At 41.5% G+C, this 13,903-nt stretch overlaps 1 protein-coding gene across 2 annotated transcripts in view; it reads left to right on the forward strand.

Annotated features, from left to right (window-relative positions):
• Positions 1-621: 621 nt before the first annotated feature.
• Positions 622-13,903, forward strand: part of LOC138947288 (neurexin-4-like) — a 50,386-nt gene continuing 37,104 nt past the window's right edge. For both annotated transcript variants that reach the window (XM_070318735.1, XM_070318737.1), the window contains exons 1-8: positions 622-770; positions 1,789-1,944; positions 2,610-2,800; positions 3,651-3,792; positions 4,224-4,427; positions 4,977-5,155; positions 5,747-5,920; positions 9,883-10,044. In XM_070318735.1, the coding sequence (XP_070174836.1) occupies positions 698-770; positions 1,789-1,944; positions 2,610-2,800; positions 3,651-3,792; positions 4,224-4,427; positions 4,977-5,155; positions 5,747-5,920; positions 9,883-10,044 (1,281 nt within the window). In that variant the 5' untranslated portion in view covers positions 622-697. The remainder of the gene's footprint in view (positions 771-1,788; positions 1,945-2,609; positions 2,801-3,650; positions 3,793-4,223; positions 4,428-4,976; positions 5,156-5,746; positions 5,921-9,882; positions 10,045-13,903) is intronic.

The following is a 13,903-nucleotide window of genomic DNA, read 5'->3' on the forward strand; positions in this document are numbered from 1 at the left end:
GACACCACATTCATACCTTCAATGCAGAACCCCCAAAACTAGTTACATTTTAATTCAAATACACAACAATAAAACAAATCGCAAAATTTTGTGTCTGCGCAACACCACAGCAAAATAAAATGCCGTGGAAAAGACAGTTATTCTGCAGTATTAATACGTTTTATGGGGAACAAACAAACTGTATTGCCATAGCTCTGCAGAAATAATATACTGATAAACTGAGGAATATATCATTTGATCCAAGAGGGGATTTTTTTTCCCACAGCAATTTTTTCGCCCAGTAAATTTAATAACCTTTTCATCATCCACCTTAGCTGTTAGTAAATGAGATGTATTTTGTGTTTTAAACCGCCTGACACCATGTACCACGAGGCAATTTTCATTGTTTTACAAAAATCTTTTTCCGCAGCATTATAGTATTACTTTATATGAACTTATTTAGTTTTGTTGTTGTTGTTGTTGTTCTGTACTATGTATGTTTATCCCTCAGTACTGAAGCCTTCAGTTTTCACTCAAGTTCAGTGTGACAGTGAAGAACATGCGTGATCCAAGGGAGACTACCAAATTCAACAACGAAAGAGTACATTTGCTTCCCTTGAATATACCTGCGAAGAAATGACACCTGAGGTCACGTGACACGGAAGCGGGGGACCAAACATTCGAAGAACATGAAGTTCTAGTAGAGGGACAGTACAGAATGATATCAAGATTAATACAATGGCTGCTGCCAGCAGCGGCATTACTATGTCTTACAGTGGCACAGCAAGACAGTGAGTATTTGCGTTTTGAATCTGATCGAGTTTTGTTCACTTGAGTGTTGTCAGTTGCACCTTTTGATGGGACACCCGTGTGTGACGGGTGACCCTTTCCTAAGATGGCGGACACCTTTCTGTATTGTGGAAATGGTGTTATTTTTGTATGTTTTCTTTTGTTTCTCTCCACAATATTGTTTAGTTCAGGACATTTTCACTATGTTGCGTAGTCTTGTTTGACGGGGTGTTTGACCACCCAGAAAAAAACCCGGGTATTCTACCTGCTTGTGAATGACAATCTACCTTCGCACTAAGTTGCAAAACAGATACCGGAAGTGTTCGGCGTTTTAGAGTCAGACATCTGCACAACTTTCTCGAGTCCATGACTTCATTTTTGGTAGGGATTCTTTGTTATGTTGCACACAATCAGGCAAGTAGTAGTTTGTCCTCACCTGGGCTTGAGCATGCAACTTTGCAAGTGAACCAGATCAGCTTACACAAGTACAGACTACAGTTATGCACTTACAGGGATAGAGTTTGCACATGAAAATTGAAATTTCCATTTTGATTTCCAAATCACAGACATTTCTCAGGTTTAGACTGGATATATCCCCCTCCCTATCCCCCGAGTATTGTATTTGAACTAAGCTTTTTCTTGTCTACCCTGGCACTTATATAGTTATAATACTGAATAGTGGCAGTCCCATTCCTGACACAGGGACACTGACAGTTGCACAACAACCATGCATGGATACACTACTCACTAGGTCAGCCATTTTTCATTTAAAATTTAGTACAACATTTCTTTACAAGACATGTTACAGTAGTTCTATTATACCAGGGATGGCCAAATCTCAAATGTATTATATCGCCAGGGATTACACTGCAGTACTGAGAAAACATCTGTCAGGTCATGATATCAAGTTTGACCAGTGAGTGGTTTTATTCCAGTGTGAATATATACCTTCTTCTTTTTTTTTTTAAACAGTTAACGCAATGTCTGCTTGACGCTAATGCATGATCTATTTACTTTCAGTTTTTGAGGAGTCAGTACATGAATATGAAGACTGCCGGGGTCAGTACCAGCAGCCAGTGGGAATTGCATCGGGGGCCATTCCTAACAGTGCCATGACTGCCAGTACGTCTCTCACAAAGAGGGAACCGTGGAATGCACGTCTGTACGACACAGCTGGTGAGTTGAGTTTAATGCATGAATTGGTTTTTTAAGTAAGTCTCCCTGCTGTCTCTTTAGTCCTTGAACAAATGTTTAAGTGCTCGTAGTTGTACTGTACAATATCTTGCAGTTGCCAACCCTGGGCAGCTAGTAGCTTCTGTCACACCAGCAATTCTAACAGAATTTATTGATTGCATGTGGACTACTACTAGCAGTGTCCAGACATTATGTAATGGGTGATTTTTGGAAATAACTCCGACAGGTGTGTATAGGTTGTGGGACTCAGAGAGTGACCTTTTCTTGCAAAATTGCTGACAAACAATGGAGGGACCAATCATTAGCGAGGGGTGTGCCGGAAACACGCGGAGACACGCTCCATTATTTGTCTGCAATTTTGCAAAAAACAGGTCACTCTCCCACAACCCATACAACTGACAGTGTTATTTTCGGAATTCGTTTATTGCAAATAGCCCTGTTTGGTTTGGCCCTGAACGTAGGAGTGATGTTCACACTCACTGAATTTCAAAAGGTCTCTCTTCTTTCAGTATGTGACATCAATTCCACGGGGTTCATTCTGGACTATTCGTTAAGGTTTGCAAGACATGGAGATTTTACATGTATTTTTTTGTCAGGCTAATTTTTTTTCTCTTCTTGTTTTCACGTTCTTGTTATTTTTGCTTTAGGTGCATGGTCACCAAAGGTGCAGAACGCTTACGAATGGCTGCAGATCGACTTCGGACGGCAGTTCATTATCACCAAGCTTCACACACAGGGTCGGCGAGGTAGCGATGAGTACGTCAGCGAGTTTTTCCTGGAGTTCTCTGATGACAGCACAACGTGGAAACGATACACCAACAGATTTGGCATTGCAGAGGTAAAAACCTGACTTTTTCAGCTTTTCTGTTCACACTGTTTGTGAATTGACCTCCATTTTCAAACTTACCCCTTGTTAATGTAACCGTGTGCCGAAACACAACAATCACCTTTAGAGGCAAAGTCCAATCAAACAGGATTGAGAATTTTAGAGCTTATTTCTAAGCCCTATAAAAACTGTTATGGTTACGCAAAAAGAAACCAAGAACATACAGAGAGACACATTAAAGGTGGTCGTGTACATTTTTGCTTTTTTTCAATAATCTTATGGTTAGATTTCGATACAAAATTATGTCAAATGATGAATGAACCATGGGGAAAAAAGTTATAGAAAAAAAATATATGTAAAAAAAAGATTTTATTTTTGGGTAGCGTGACTCACGCTTCCAATATTTTGTTTTCTGTTTGCTGAGAACATGTGCTTTGCCTAAAAATACTGACCAATCAAATTCATGTCACTATGCTTATAGCCACGCCCAAACAAGTGCAGCAACAGTTTGACACTGGAGCGCTGTCCAAGCTTTTTTTTTAAACGCACGGAATGCACGGGATTTGAGAGGAGTTTTGCGCTTGGCATTTTCCAAATAAGGATATCCTACTATGAGTACTACGCTGGAATACTAAAATGAATTTTTAAACGGCTACTCTGGCTTCGTCTTTCCTGATCGAAAGGGGGTGTATTGTTGATATTTGTAGATAATAGACTCTGCATTTTAATGGTCAAATGGCGATTTCGGTATAAAAATGTAGACAAGGACCTTTAAGACCTGATTTTCTCAGATTTTGGGAAGTCTTGAAAGGGGGTTTCCACTGGAATAACTAATGATGGTTTTATGTTTTTTGATGTTCAGATGTTCGTTGGAAACCATGACGACAGCAGTGAGCAGATCATCACCCTGGTGTATCCCATCGTGACCAAGTTTGTGCGCTTCAACCCGCAGCGCTGGAACATGGTCATCTCCATGAGGGTGGACCTGACTGGTTGCCCCTACAGTGAGTGGTAACGCACTTGCGCTCGGAAGCGAGAGGTTGCGAGTTCGACCCTGGGTCAGGGCGTTAGCAATTTTTTTCCCCCTTTCCTAACCTAGGTGGTGGGTTCAAGTGCTTTTGAAGTTCAAGTGAGATTTTTCCCTACTACTTGGGGGTTTCCAGCATTTTCAAAACTTTTGAGATGATTTTTAAGATCAGAATATTGCAAAAATTTGCATCTTTTTCTTTAACAACAAAATTTGGTGGGGGGTTGCTTTCAGGCTTTTTTACCATTTCATGTGTGAGCATGTCTGTGATCTTAGATACCAGGCTCGGTGTGCAAGAGTCAAAGTTAGAGACTTCAGTCCGGGATAAACTGTATTCTCAATGCAGCTTATCCCGTTGAAAGTTTGAAAAATGTGGTTGCTCATGTGCATTTCTCATTTCTTTTATAGCTGCATACACGTCTAACTTCCTCGGAGGCGGCTACATCCAGTACGATCTGAGCCAACAAGCAGTTCAGACAACGACGGATTTAGTGGAATTGAGGTTCAAAACCAACAGTCCTCATGGCGTGCTGTTTTACGCCAGCGGTAACCAAGGCGACTTTATGGTTCTTCAGATGAACAGGGGCTATCTCAACTTTACCATCGACTTGGGTGAGTTTGTACGCAATATATTGTGCCTTTAGTGAAGGCCATTTTACCAGCCGTCAACATGATGGCGCTTCTAATCAAAGAAAGCAGTAGTAACTAGTTGGGTCGGGTCCAAGCATAAAGTTTGGCTTCCTTAGAAATAAGTTACTGAATCACAACAGCAGGTCATACTACGCATAAATTAAGGACATCATCTGATAAACAAAGGGAAGTAAACGCTCTAAATGGACACGTAATGTGTAATAGAGTAAGTGAGAGTTATGCAGAACCAGTCCCCTGGCACCTGAGAGAATAACAAGCATTGAGATGAACAAGCGACTTGCATCCTTGATTAATATTTTCTTTAGGACATAATCATTTTGTTTAATTTGTGGAAAATATTGTTCATTGCTTGCCTAGCAAGTAAGGTGTGGATGAATGTCATCTGTTGGCGGACTGTACTTTGTTTTTCACTTTCTTCTTTTCTTTCATTCTTTCTACCTACCTTTCTTTCATTCTCTCTTTCTTTATCAGCAGGTGTAATCTAAATTTTATTTAAAATGTATTCTCCAGGTTCCACACAGACAGAGAGAGGCATCACAGAAGTGACGGCAGGCAGTCTCCTTGACGACGACCAGTGGCATGACGTCATCATCATGCGTGAGAATAAGAAGCTGAAGGTTGTGGTTGACCGTCTGGTGAATCAACTGGAGACCAACGGGCTCTTCTACCGTCTGGATCTGGACAAATATGTGAGGATGAGATTACTCTTTTTTTCTTTGATTCATTCATCGATGTGCCTCCACCTCGGGGTGCCGGGTAGCTCAGTGGGTAGAGCACTGGACTTGTGATCCTAAGGTCGCAGGTTCGAATCCCAGCAGGGACGGACACGGGTCACCTGTATGTGCAGACTCAGAGACGGTATGCATGTCCCACCCTGGTGTCACCAGAGTGGCACGTAAAGGACCTTTGTGATTCTGCCATAAGTCCAAGTGGCTGATTACCCCTAAACACGCATTCACCTGGGTAGCGCGACTCTTGTTGCTGCTAGCTTCCCACTGGTAGGAAGCGACCCGAATTTCCCAGCATTGGGATAATAAATTATATTAAATGAAAAAAAACTTTCCCTCTGCCTCTCTTTTTTCCTTAAACTTTTTTCTTCCAACAGGAATGGCACCTTTTTTTCTACATTGTTGTTGTGTTTTTGTGTGTGGTTTTTTTTTTTTTTTTAACAGTGGAGCACTGTTAATGAACTGTTCTACTGTATGTTATATAAATGCTAGGAGATGCATGGAATCCTATTGTAAAATAAACGTCATCCTTTTCTTATCTGTGATTTTCAGATTGACATTGGCGGAGTGGAGCATTTTATGCAGGATGGAATCAAGGTCAAGTACAATTTCAACGGCTGTATCCAAAACGTCAACTTCAACGGAGCACGCCTGCTGCAAGACGCTAATTCTGCAGACCGCATTTCTTCCATCACCGTGCATGGCGATGTGGGAACATACTGCGGTGTAAGTTAAAGGCGCAGTCCTTCTCACCACTACCTTGGAACCTCCCGTTTAAGACCCCCGAATTTAACACCTTCTCCCTTTTAAGACCTTGTTTTCGCCGACTTTCTGTTCATATTCTCTGTACATTTACCCCCATTTTAAGACCTTGTTTTCACCGACTTTCTGTTCATATTCTCTGTACATTTACCCCCATTTTAAGACCTTGTTTTCGCCGACTTTCTGTTCATATTCTCTGTACATTTACCCCCATTTTAAGACCTTGTTTTCACCGACTTTCTGTTCATATTCTCTGTACATTTACCCCCATTTTAAGACCTTGTTTTCGCCGACTTTCTGTTCATATTCTCTGTACATTTACCCCCATTTTAAGACCTTGTTTTTGCCGACTTTCTGTTCATATTCTCTGTACATTTACCCCCATTTTAAGACCTTGTTTTCGCCGACTTTCTGTTCATATTCTCTGTACATTTACCCCCATTTTAAGACCTTGTTTTCACCGACTTTCTGTTCATATTCTCTGTACATTTACCCCCATTTTAAGACCTTGTTTTCACCGACTTTCTGTTCATATTCTCTGTACATTTACCCCCATTTTAAGACCTTGTTTTCACCGACTTTCTGTTCATATTCTCTGTACATTTACCCCCATTTTAAGACCTTGTTTTCGCCGACTTTCTGTTCATATTCTCTGTACATTTACCCCCATTTTAAGACCTTGTTTTCGCCGACTTTCTGTTCATATTCTCTGTACATTTACCCCCATTTTAAGACCTTGTTTTCGCCGACTTTCTGTTCATATTCTCTGTACATTTACCCCCATTTTAAGACCTTGTTTTTGCCGACTTTCTGTTCATATTCTCTGTACATTTACCCCCATTTTAAGACCTTGTTTTCGCCGACTTTCTGTTCATATTCTCTGTACATTTACCCCCATTTTAAGACCTTGTTTTTGCCGACTTTCTGTTCATATTCTCTGTACATTTACCCCCATTTTAAGACCTTGTTTTCACCGACTTTCTGTTCATATTCTCTGTACATTTACCCCCATTTTAAGACCTTGTTTTCACCGACTTTCTGTTCATATTCTCTGTACATTTACCCCCATTTTAAGACCTTGTTTTCGCCGACTTTCTGTTCATATTCTCTGTACATTTACCCCCATTTTAAGACCTTGTTTTCACCGACTTTCTGTTCATATTCTCTGTACATTTACCCCCATTTTAAGACCTTGTTTTTGCCGACTTTCTGTTCATATTCTCTGTACATTTACCCCCATTTTAAGACCTGATATTTTCGGATTTTTGGAGGTCATATCTCAGATCTGCCCAGGCTTTTACAGTGGATAAGGGCCACCACTCTACTTGGATATCAACATTCTGAATGCTTTCTGAGTAGAGTAGGAGCATTTCTATGAAATTATTTTGCAGATTGCCACTAGTGCCTATTAAGAAATTACTTCACACACAACAAGAGGCGAAGCCTTCAAGGCTCACGTAAGAAATAGACAAACAGTAACACAAACTCAATCACTCCATCACACATACACACCCACACACACAGTAAGCTTAGTAGGTGACACTGTGCAAGAAAGAGAGACACTAGATCTAGATCTGTCTGTCTGCATGTAGCCTACTTACAGGGACACGACTGCCAAATAGTCTCGGCCCGCTCAAAATAACAATGACCGAGATCACACACACCACGCGAGAGAGAAAGACTACAGGGAGGCATGCCGTCATGATGCATTAATTGACGTCAAACACTTTTGACCGTGATGTAATCTTATGCGAGCTTTATCCATAGTCTTGGATAACCACTCACACATAGACTCGGAAATGTTAAAGTTTCTACCACAGACATACACCCGCACAAACACACACACACACGCACAGACAGACAAAGTTACGATCGCATAGGCTACACTTCGTGAGCCCAAAATATCACTCTGCACAGAAAGCATCTAAGCTGTTGGTTTATGGTATGTGCCCAAGTGGAGGGATTGCCTTATCACATGTAGAAGCCTTGCCAGATTTGAGATGGTGAGCGGAATTGATTATGCGGAAAGGCCTGGACCGGAATGCATAGCCCCTCCGTAGGAGCCTAAATTGATGACGTCACTGCAATAAAGTCTGTGGACTCTTATTTCTAATGCATGGACCGCGCATAGAGCCTTATGCCATCCATAAAGTTATAGCAGGCCCCTCCTTCCAATAAGAGTTATGGAACCGGCTATTGGAGCGTTTAAAATGGCGGCTGCTTTCATGCCGATTCAGGATGAGAAGAAATTTGAGAAGCAACCGGATCTTTCTTGACCGCCTACATCCACTGAATCGTTACGACGACGTGGAACTGTACAGAAAATTTCGCTTTCGTCGGCAGGACATTCTTGCAATCACGGATGAACTGTAAGAGCAACTCGAACTGCCGAATCGAAAGGGTGCATTGCTGCCGGTTCTGCGGGTTATCTTGACTTTGTAGTCGTGTTTGGGTCAGTTTTTACGCGTGCGGATCTTTTCAAGATGTGTGTGGCGAACTGATCGCGGTACATAATAATAATGATAATAATAATAATACGGGAATTTATAACATCAAACACAGCATGCAGAACCAGCAAGAGAGTGACTTATACCTTTATGGCGAGGGTACCGGAATGGATATAGTTTCCAAACCACGAAAGCCAAGTTTTATCAGGAGACAGGCTTTCCAAACTGTCTGCGGCAAATGGTGTAAAACTGACCCGCCGCGAAGCATCACAAAGCTTGACGCATGCACAGAGACACAGGATGACGGGGAATCCCTTCCACTATATACGTGTTAAAAATAGAGCCGCTCTTAGTTATTGCAGGCACTATTTGACCTCATGCATGCGGACCGCTGAGTTCTATAGTGCGTTTCATAGCTATGCGCTCCACAGCGCTATGAACTCTTAAAAGTATGGAGGGGCTATGCATTCAGGCCCAAGGCTTGCAGAGGTTTCTGTGGTGAGGGGCTTGTATGTGAACAGATATTAAAAATTAATTTTAAAGATTTATATTTTTCGAAAGCATTTTGCCTCTGCATCAGCTATTGACAGCTCTTTTTTTTTATTAATGACCAGAATTTTGCATTCGATTGACAACAGGATTTGATTTAACCTTCTGCTTTAATACACAAGCGTGTGTTGTGGCATTGGCAGCGCCTGTGTCTCTTACCCAAAGAAGATATTTCAAGAAAAAGTCCCATTAAATAACTGTTTGAGAAAATTAGGCCTTTTGAAAAATGCAAACAGACAAAAATTTAAATTATAAAAAACATAACAAAAAAGGGCTAGTTATGGAGACCAAGACAGTCACATAGTTTGTGAGGAGGGGATGAGGGTCTTTGAAAACAACTTTGCTTCAGTGTTTTTGTTTTTTTAGATTATTTTTCAACCCATTTCATTATTTGTCCACTGACTGTAGATGTGGTTTTTTCACTTCAAAAGCTTCTTGATTCAAGATCTGGCACTGTCCCTTATTCAGTTTATGGTGAAGCCGCGAATGAATCACTTTTCCTGTGTTTGACACATTTTTTTATAATAATAATAATAATAATAATAAGAGCTTATAGAGTGCAAACCACAGAATAGTTCTGTGCTCTGCGTGCTTTACATATATATATTACCAGTGAATAACAGTTCACTGTTTTAACATTGAATGCAGGGATGGCCAAATATCAAAATTTAAACTCGCCAGCTAGGCGAGGAACTTCAAGAAAGTCACTAGCCTGCCAGAAATTTTGCTGGCCCGGTACATACCACATATAGCCGGGCGAGTTGCCAGGCGGTTTCTACTTGCCCGGCAGGTTTTTTACTGACCCCTGGCAATCGGGAGGACGATTTGGCCATGCATCTAAATTCTAACGAAATAATAGACCCGTATACTTCAACATATACGACCAAATCTTGCTGGTCACAGCCCATAATCATTCCTTCACCTGTACAGAGTACGGCGGCAACACCTGTGACCTTCCCCACCTTGGAAGCACACCTGCAGATTGAAGCTACGTCCAGCACAGGTATTCAGGCTGACCTTGAGTTCCGCACACACGACGAGGACGGCCTGTTGGTCTACCACCCCATGAGTCAGGATGACTCAGGACTCACAGTACGTTTTCTGCTTTCATTTTGTTCTACAATGGTGACTGCGCGTGAGAGAGAGAAATAAAAAGACCAAAAAGTACTGTACTCACAAAGACGATACAAGTCACAGACGATAGAACAGAATGAAGAACATTCACGATTGCACGATTCAAGAACCAACACAAACGGACATTTTATATTCTGTGCGTTTGTTTTGGTTCGTGGATTGTGCAAACTGCTCTTCTTCTTTCTCTTCTATTGTCTGTCCTCTTCTTTTCTTCGCCCTGTTTTTGTGTTTTGTGTTCCTTAGGAAGACCCTAGGGTTGAAATGCGAACATTATGACTTGTATCGTCTTTGTTACTTGTGTACAGTATTTTTTTATTTTTTTTTCATTTTGTTGACAATTTTTTTTCTCAAATGTTTCACGATTTGCAGTCTTTGGAATGAGATGGTTTGTTGTCTCTGTGATGAGGAATGTGGTGGGAATAATTTGTATTTCCAATGATTATCTTGAAAGCTAATTTGTGTTCTAATTTTGTTACTTCAAATGTTTGACGGTTTACAATTAATAATAATAATAAAGTGTATTTATATTGCGCCTATCCCTTACAAAAAACAAAAATATTTGGCTCTAAGCGCATTACAACATGTGAAGGACTTGGTACAATCAAGTCTGACAAGTACAACAGCACAATATACAGTCGGTCTCTTAGGTAAAAGCAGCTTCGACAGTTAAACACTTCTACTAAAAGATCCTCTAACAATTTACAAACATAGTTAAAGAACATCGAGTTAATAGGAATTAAAAAAAAAGGTTCTTATAATAAAACTATCTAGCGAACGACGAAGAAGAAGAAGAATAAAACTATCAATGTCAATGTATAACAAGTCATTCAACGTAAATGGCCAAAGAACAACAATAAAACAATGGTGATAAAACAGTTATACTCAATGGCTAATAACGAGGCAGAGTTAAATAGTATCGACACAAGATTAAAACAAAACATATTTCTGGAGACGAATTAACAACAATAAAGCAATGGTGATAAAACAGTTTTACTCAATGGCTAATAGCGAGGCAGAATTAAATAGTATCGACACAAGATTTAAACTAAACATATTCCTGGAGACGCATTTAATAATTATACATGTATCAAATAATCAATGTACAAAATACAGCCCTCGCAAGCAACCCGCCCCCAGCCGGCCCACAGCGCGCTACGATGGCAAGCGACCCCTCTCCTTAATGTGGCAAATACTGAACAGTGCACACAACCAATTACTCGCATATACTCGTGTCGCTCACTCGCACACACACACAAACACACACACGGACAACATCGAATCACTCGCACAGGCTAGGGGTTGAAGTATTCCCGGAAGAGGTGTGTTTTTAGAGAGGACTTGAAGGAAGGGAGAGAGGTAGAAAGGCGGACAGACATGGGCAGAGAGTTCCAAATAGAGGGAGCTGTGTAGGTAAAGGCGCGCTTGCCGAAAGCGTTCAGTTTGACGCGTGGGACAACAAGGTGCCCTGCGTCAGCGGATCTGAGGTTGCGTGTGGGGACGTGTGGCTTTAAGAGCGAAGACAGGTAAGAAGGGGCAGAGTCTTGAAGGCTACGGTAACACAGGGTAGCTATTTTATATGTAATGCGTGCTTTGATTGGTAGCCAGTGAAGGGTCATGAGGAGAGGGGTGACATGGTCGCGCTTGCGCTTGCGCAGCACAAGACGTGCTGCATTGTTCATGATGCGCTGTAGGCGGTCTAGCTTGGCGTCTGGGAGGCCGGCTAGGAGCGAGTTGCAGTAATCCAGTCTCGACAAAATAAAAGCCGAAACCAGTGTCTTGGTTGCGTCGAGGGAAAGAAGGTGTCTGATTTGGCTAATCCTCCGCATTTCAAGAAAGGCGGTTCTGCAGAGTGAGTTGATGTGGGCGTCCATTGACAGGTTACTGTCAAGGTGGACACCCAGGTTTTTTACTTTGGTGCTGAATGTGACTGTGGTATCAGAAAGGGTAAGACTGGATGTTTCTGAAAGAAGCTTTAACTTTGATTGTTTGCCAACTGGCATGATCTCTGTCTTATCATCATTCATCTTGAGCTTGTTGACTGTCATCCACTGTTTGATGGAATCGCTGCATGATTCTATTGACTGCACTAACTCTGTAAACTGTTTGGTGTGTGCGGATTTTTGTAGTTGAGTGTCGTCTGCGAACATGTGGTACAGGACATTGTGGTGCTTTATGACTTTGCTTAACGGCTGCATGTACATAGTGAATAACACTGGGCCTAACACAGATCCTTGTGGGACACCATACTTTAATATGGTGTCCTCGGAGTGCTTATTCTGGATCACAACAGCCTGAGTGCGTCCAGTCAGGTAGGAGCAGAACCACCCCAGAGCCGTGCCTGTTATGCCGAATGTGGTGTTCAACCTTGCCAGCAGTATATCGTGGTCAAGGGTGTCGAACGCTGCGGATAGGTCCAACAGGGCCAGAAGCGAAACAGAGCCGCTGTCACAAGCAGTGAGAAGATCATTCGCTACCTTAAGTAGGGCTGTTTCAGTGCTGTGATCTGCGCGGTAGGCGGACTGTAATGGTTCAACCATACCTGTCTTAGCGAGATGCTCTGACAATTGGGCCAAAACAACTTTTTCAAGGACTTTCGAAACAAAAGGCAAATTGGAGACAGGGCGGTAGTTCTTGAAAGTGTTGATGTCAAGGTTAGCTTTTTTCAGGAGGGGAGTGACTACTGCATGCTTAAAAGAAGGGGGTACTTGACCGGATGTGAGGGATTGATTTATGATGTCAGTAATGACAGGGAGTAATTCCTCTAGACACTCATTTAATAGCTCTGAAGGAATTGGGTCGAGAATACAGGATTTGGGTGGAGCTTTTTCAATGATCTTCTTCACTTGTTCTTTAGTGACAGGAGAAAAATCGGTGAGGTGGGCGCCGTGAAATGGCGCATGCTCTGGATGCCCAGGAGCAGCATCAAGCTCGACTCGGATCTTCTCGATTTTTTCGGCAAAAAAGTCCCCAAACTTATCTGGAAGGTCATCAAGAGGGACGGAGTTTGGTAGCTTTTTATTTTGAACTTTACCGAGGAGCTGCCCTGTGATCAGAAAGAGTTCTTTGCTGGAGGTGCTGTTCTCGATTTTCTGAGAAATAAACTGTTGAAATTGTTGAAATGAAATGGTTCATTGTCTCTGTGGTGAGAAATACTGAAAGAAAAGTTTGCATTTGTGAGGTGTTTTTGTTGTTGCCAAATTGTTTTCATTCTTCCAGGGGTTTGAAGAATACATAGGAAGTTATTTGCGTTTTATGACTTTTAAAAAAAGTTTGTTAAAGCCTGTGAAAATAAGCAGTGTTATCTGCAGAGTAAGGCATGGAAAGTGGGAGACAGTAGCATATCAGGCATAAGGTATACAACTGAGTGTGATCTTTTGCATGGGTGGGATTCTTCCGGTATATTCCGGAAATCCGGATTCGAAACGTCTGTGGTGACATTGTTTTGGTTGTTAATTATACAAATCCTTCAGCGTCTGGGGGCCCCCAGACCCCCCCTTAAAATTCTTCAGGATTCATGACATTTTTCAGTCCCACCCATTCTTTTGTACAAATGGTTGAAATAAAAATTCACAGTTGCTTAACGCAGAAAGGAAGCAACAGAGAACAAGAAGAGAAATATCTTTTAAATTACATCAAAGATTATGTGCTTAATGCTTCACAAAAGGAGCGATGAAATTCATGTTCCCAAATACCTTTGGGTTTGAAAGACCATGTGCACTCCACAACACTACCCTAGTCACAAGCTATGAATGTTTTACATTTGTTCTTTTTCATGTTTTTTAAGCTAGGGTTTTTGTTACTCTGTTTACTAACACTA

Source organism: Littorina saxatilis, linkage group LG14, assembly GCF_037325665.1.
Source record: "Littorina saxatilis isolate snail1 linkage group LG14, US_GU_Lsax_2.0, whole genome shotgun sequence".
NCBI lineage: Eukaryota > Metazoa > Mollusca > Gastropoda > Littorinimorpha > Littorinidae > Littorina > Littorina saxatilis.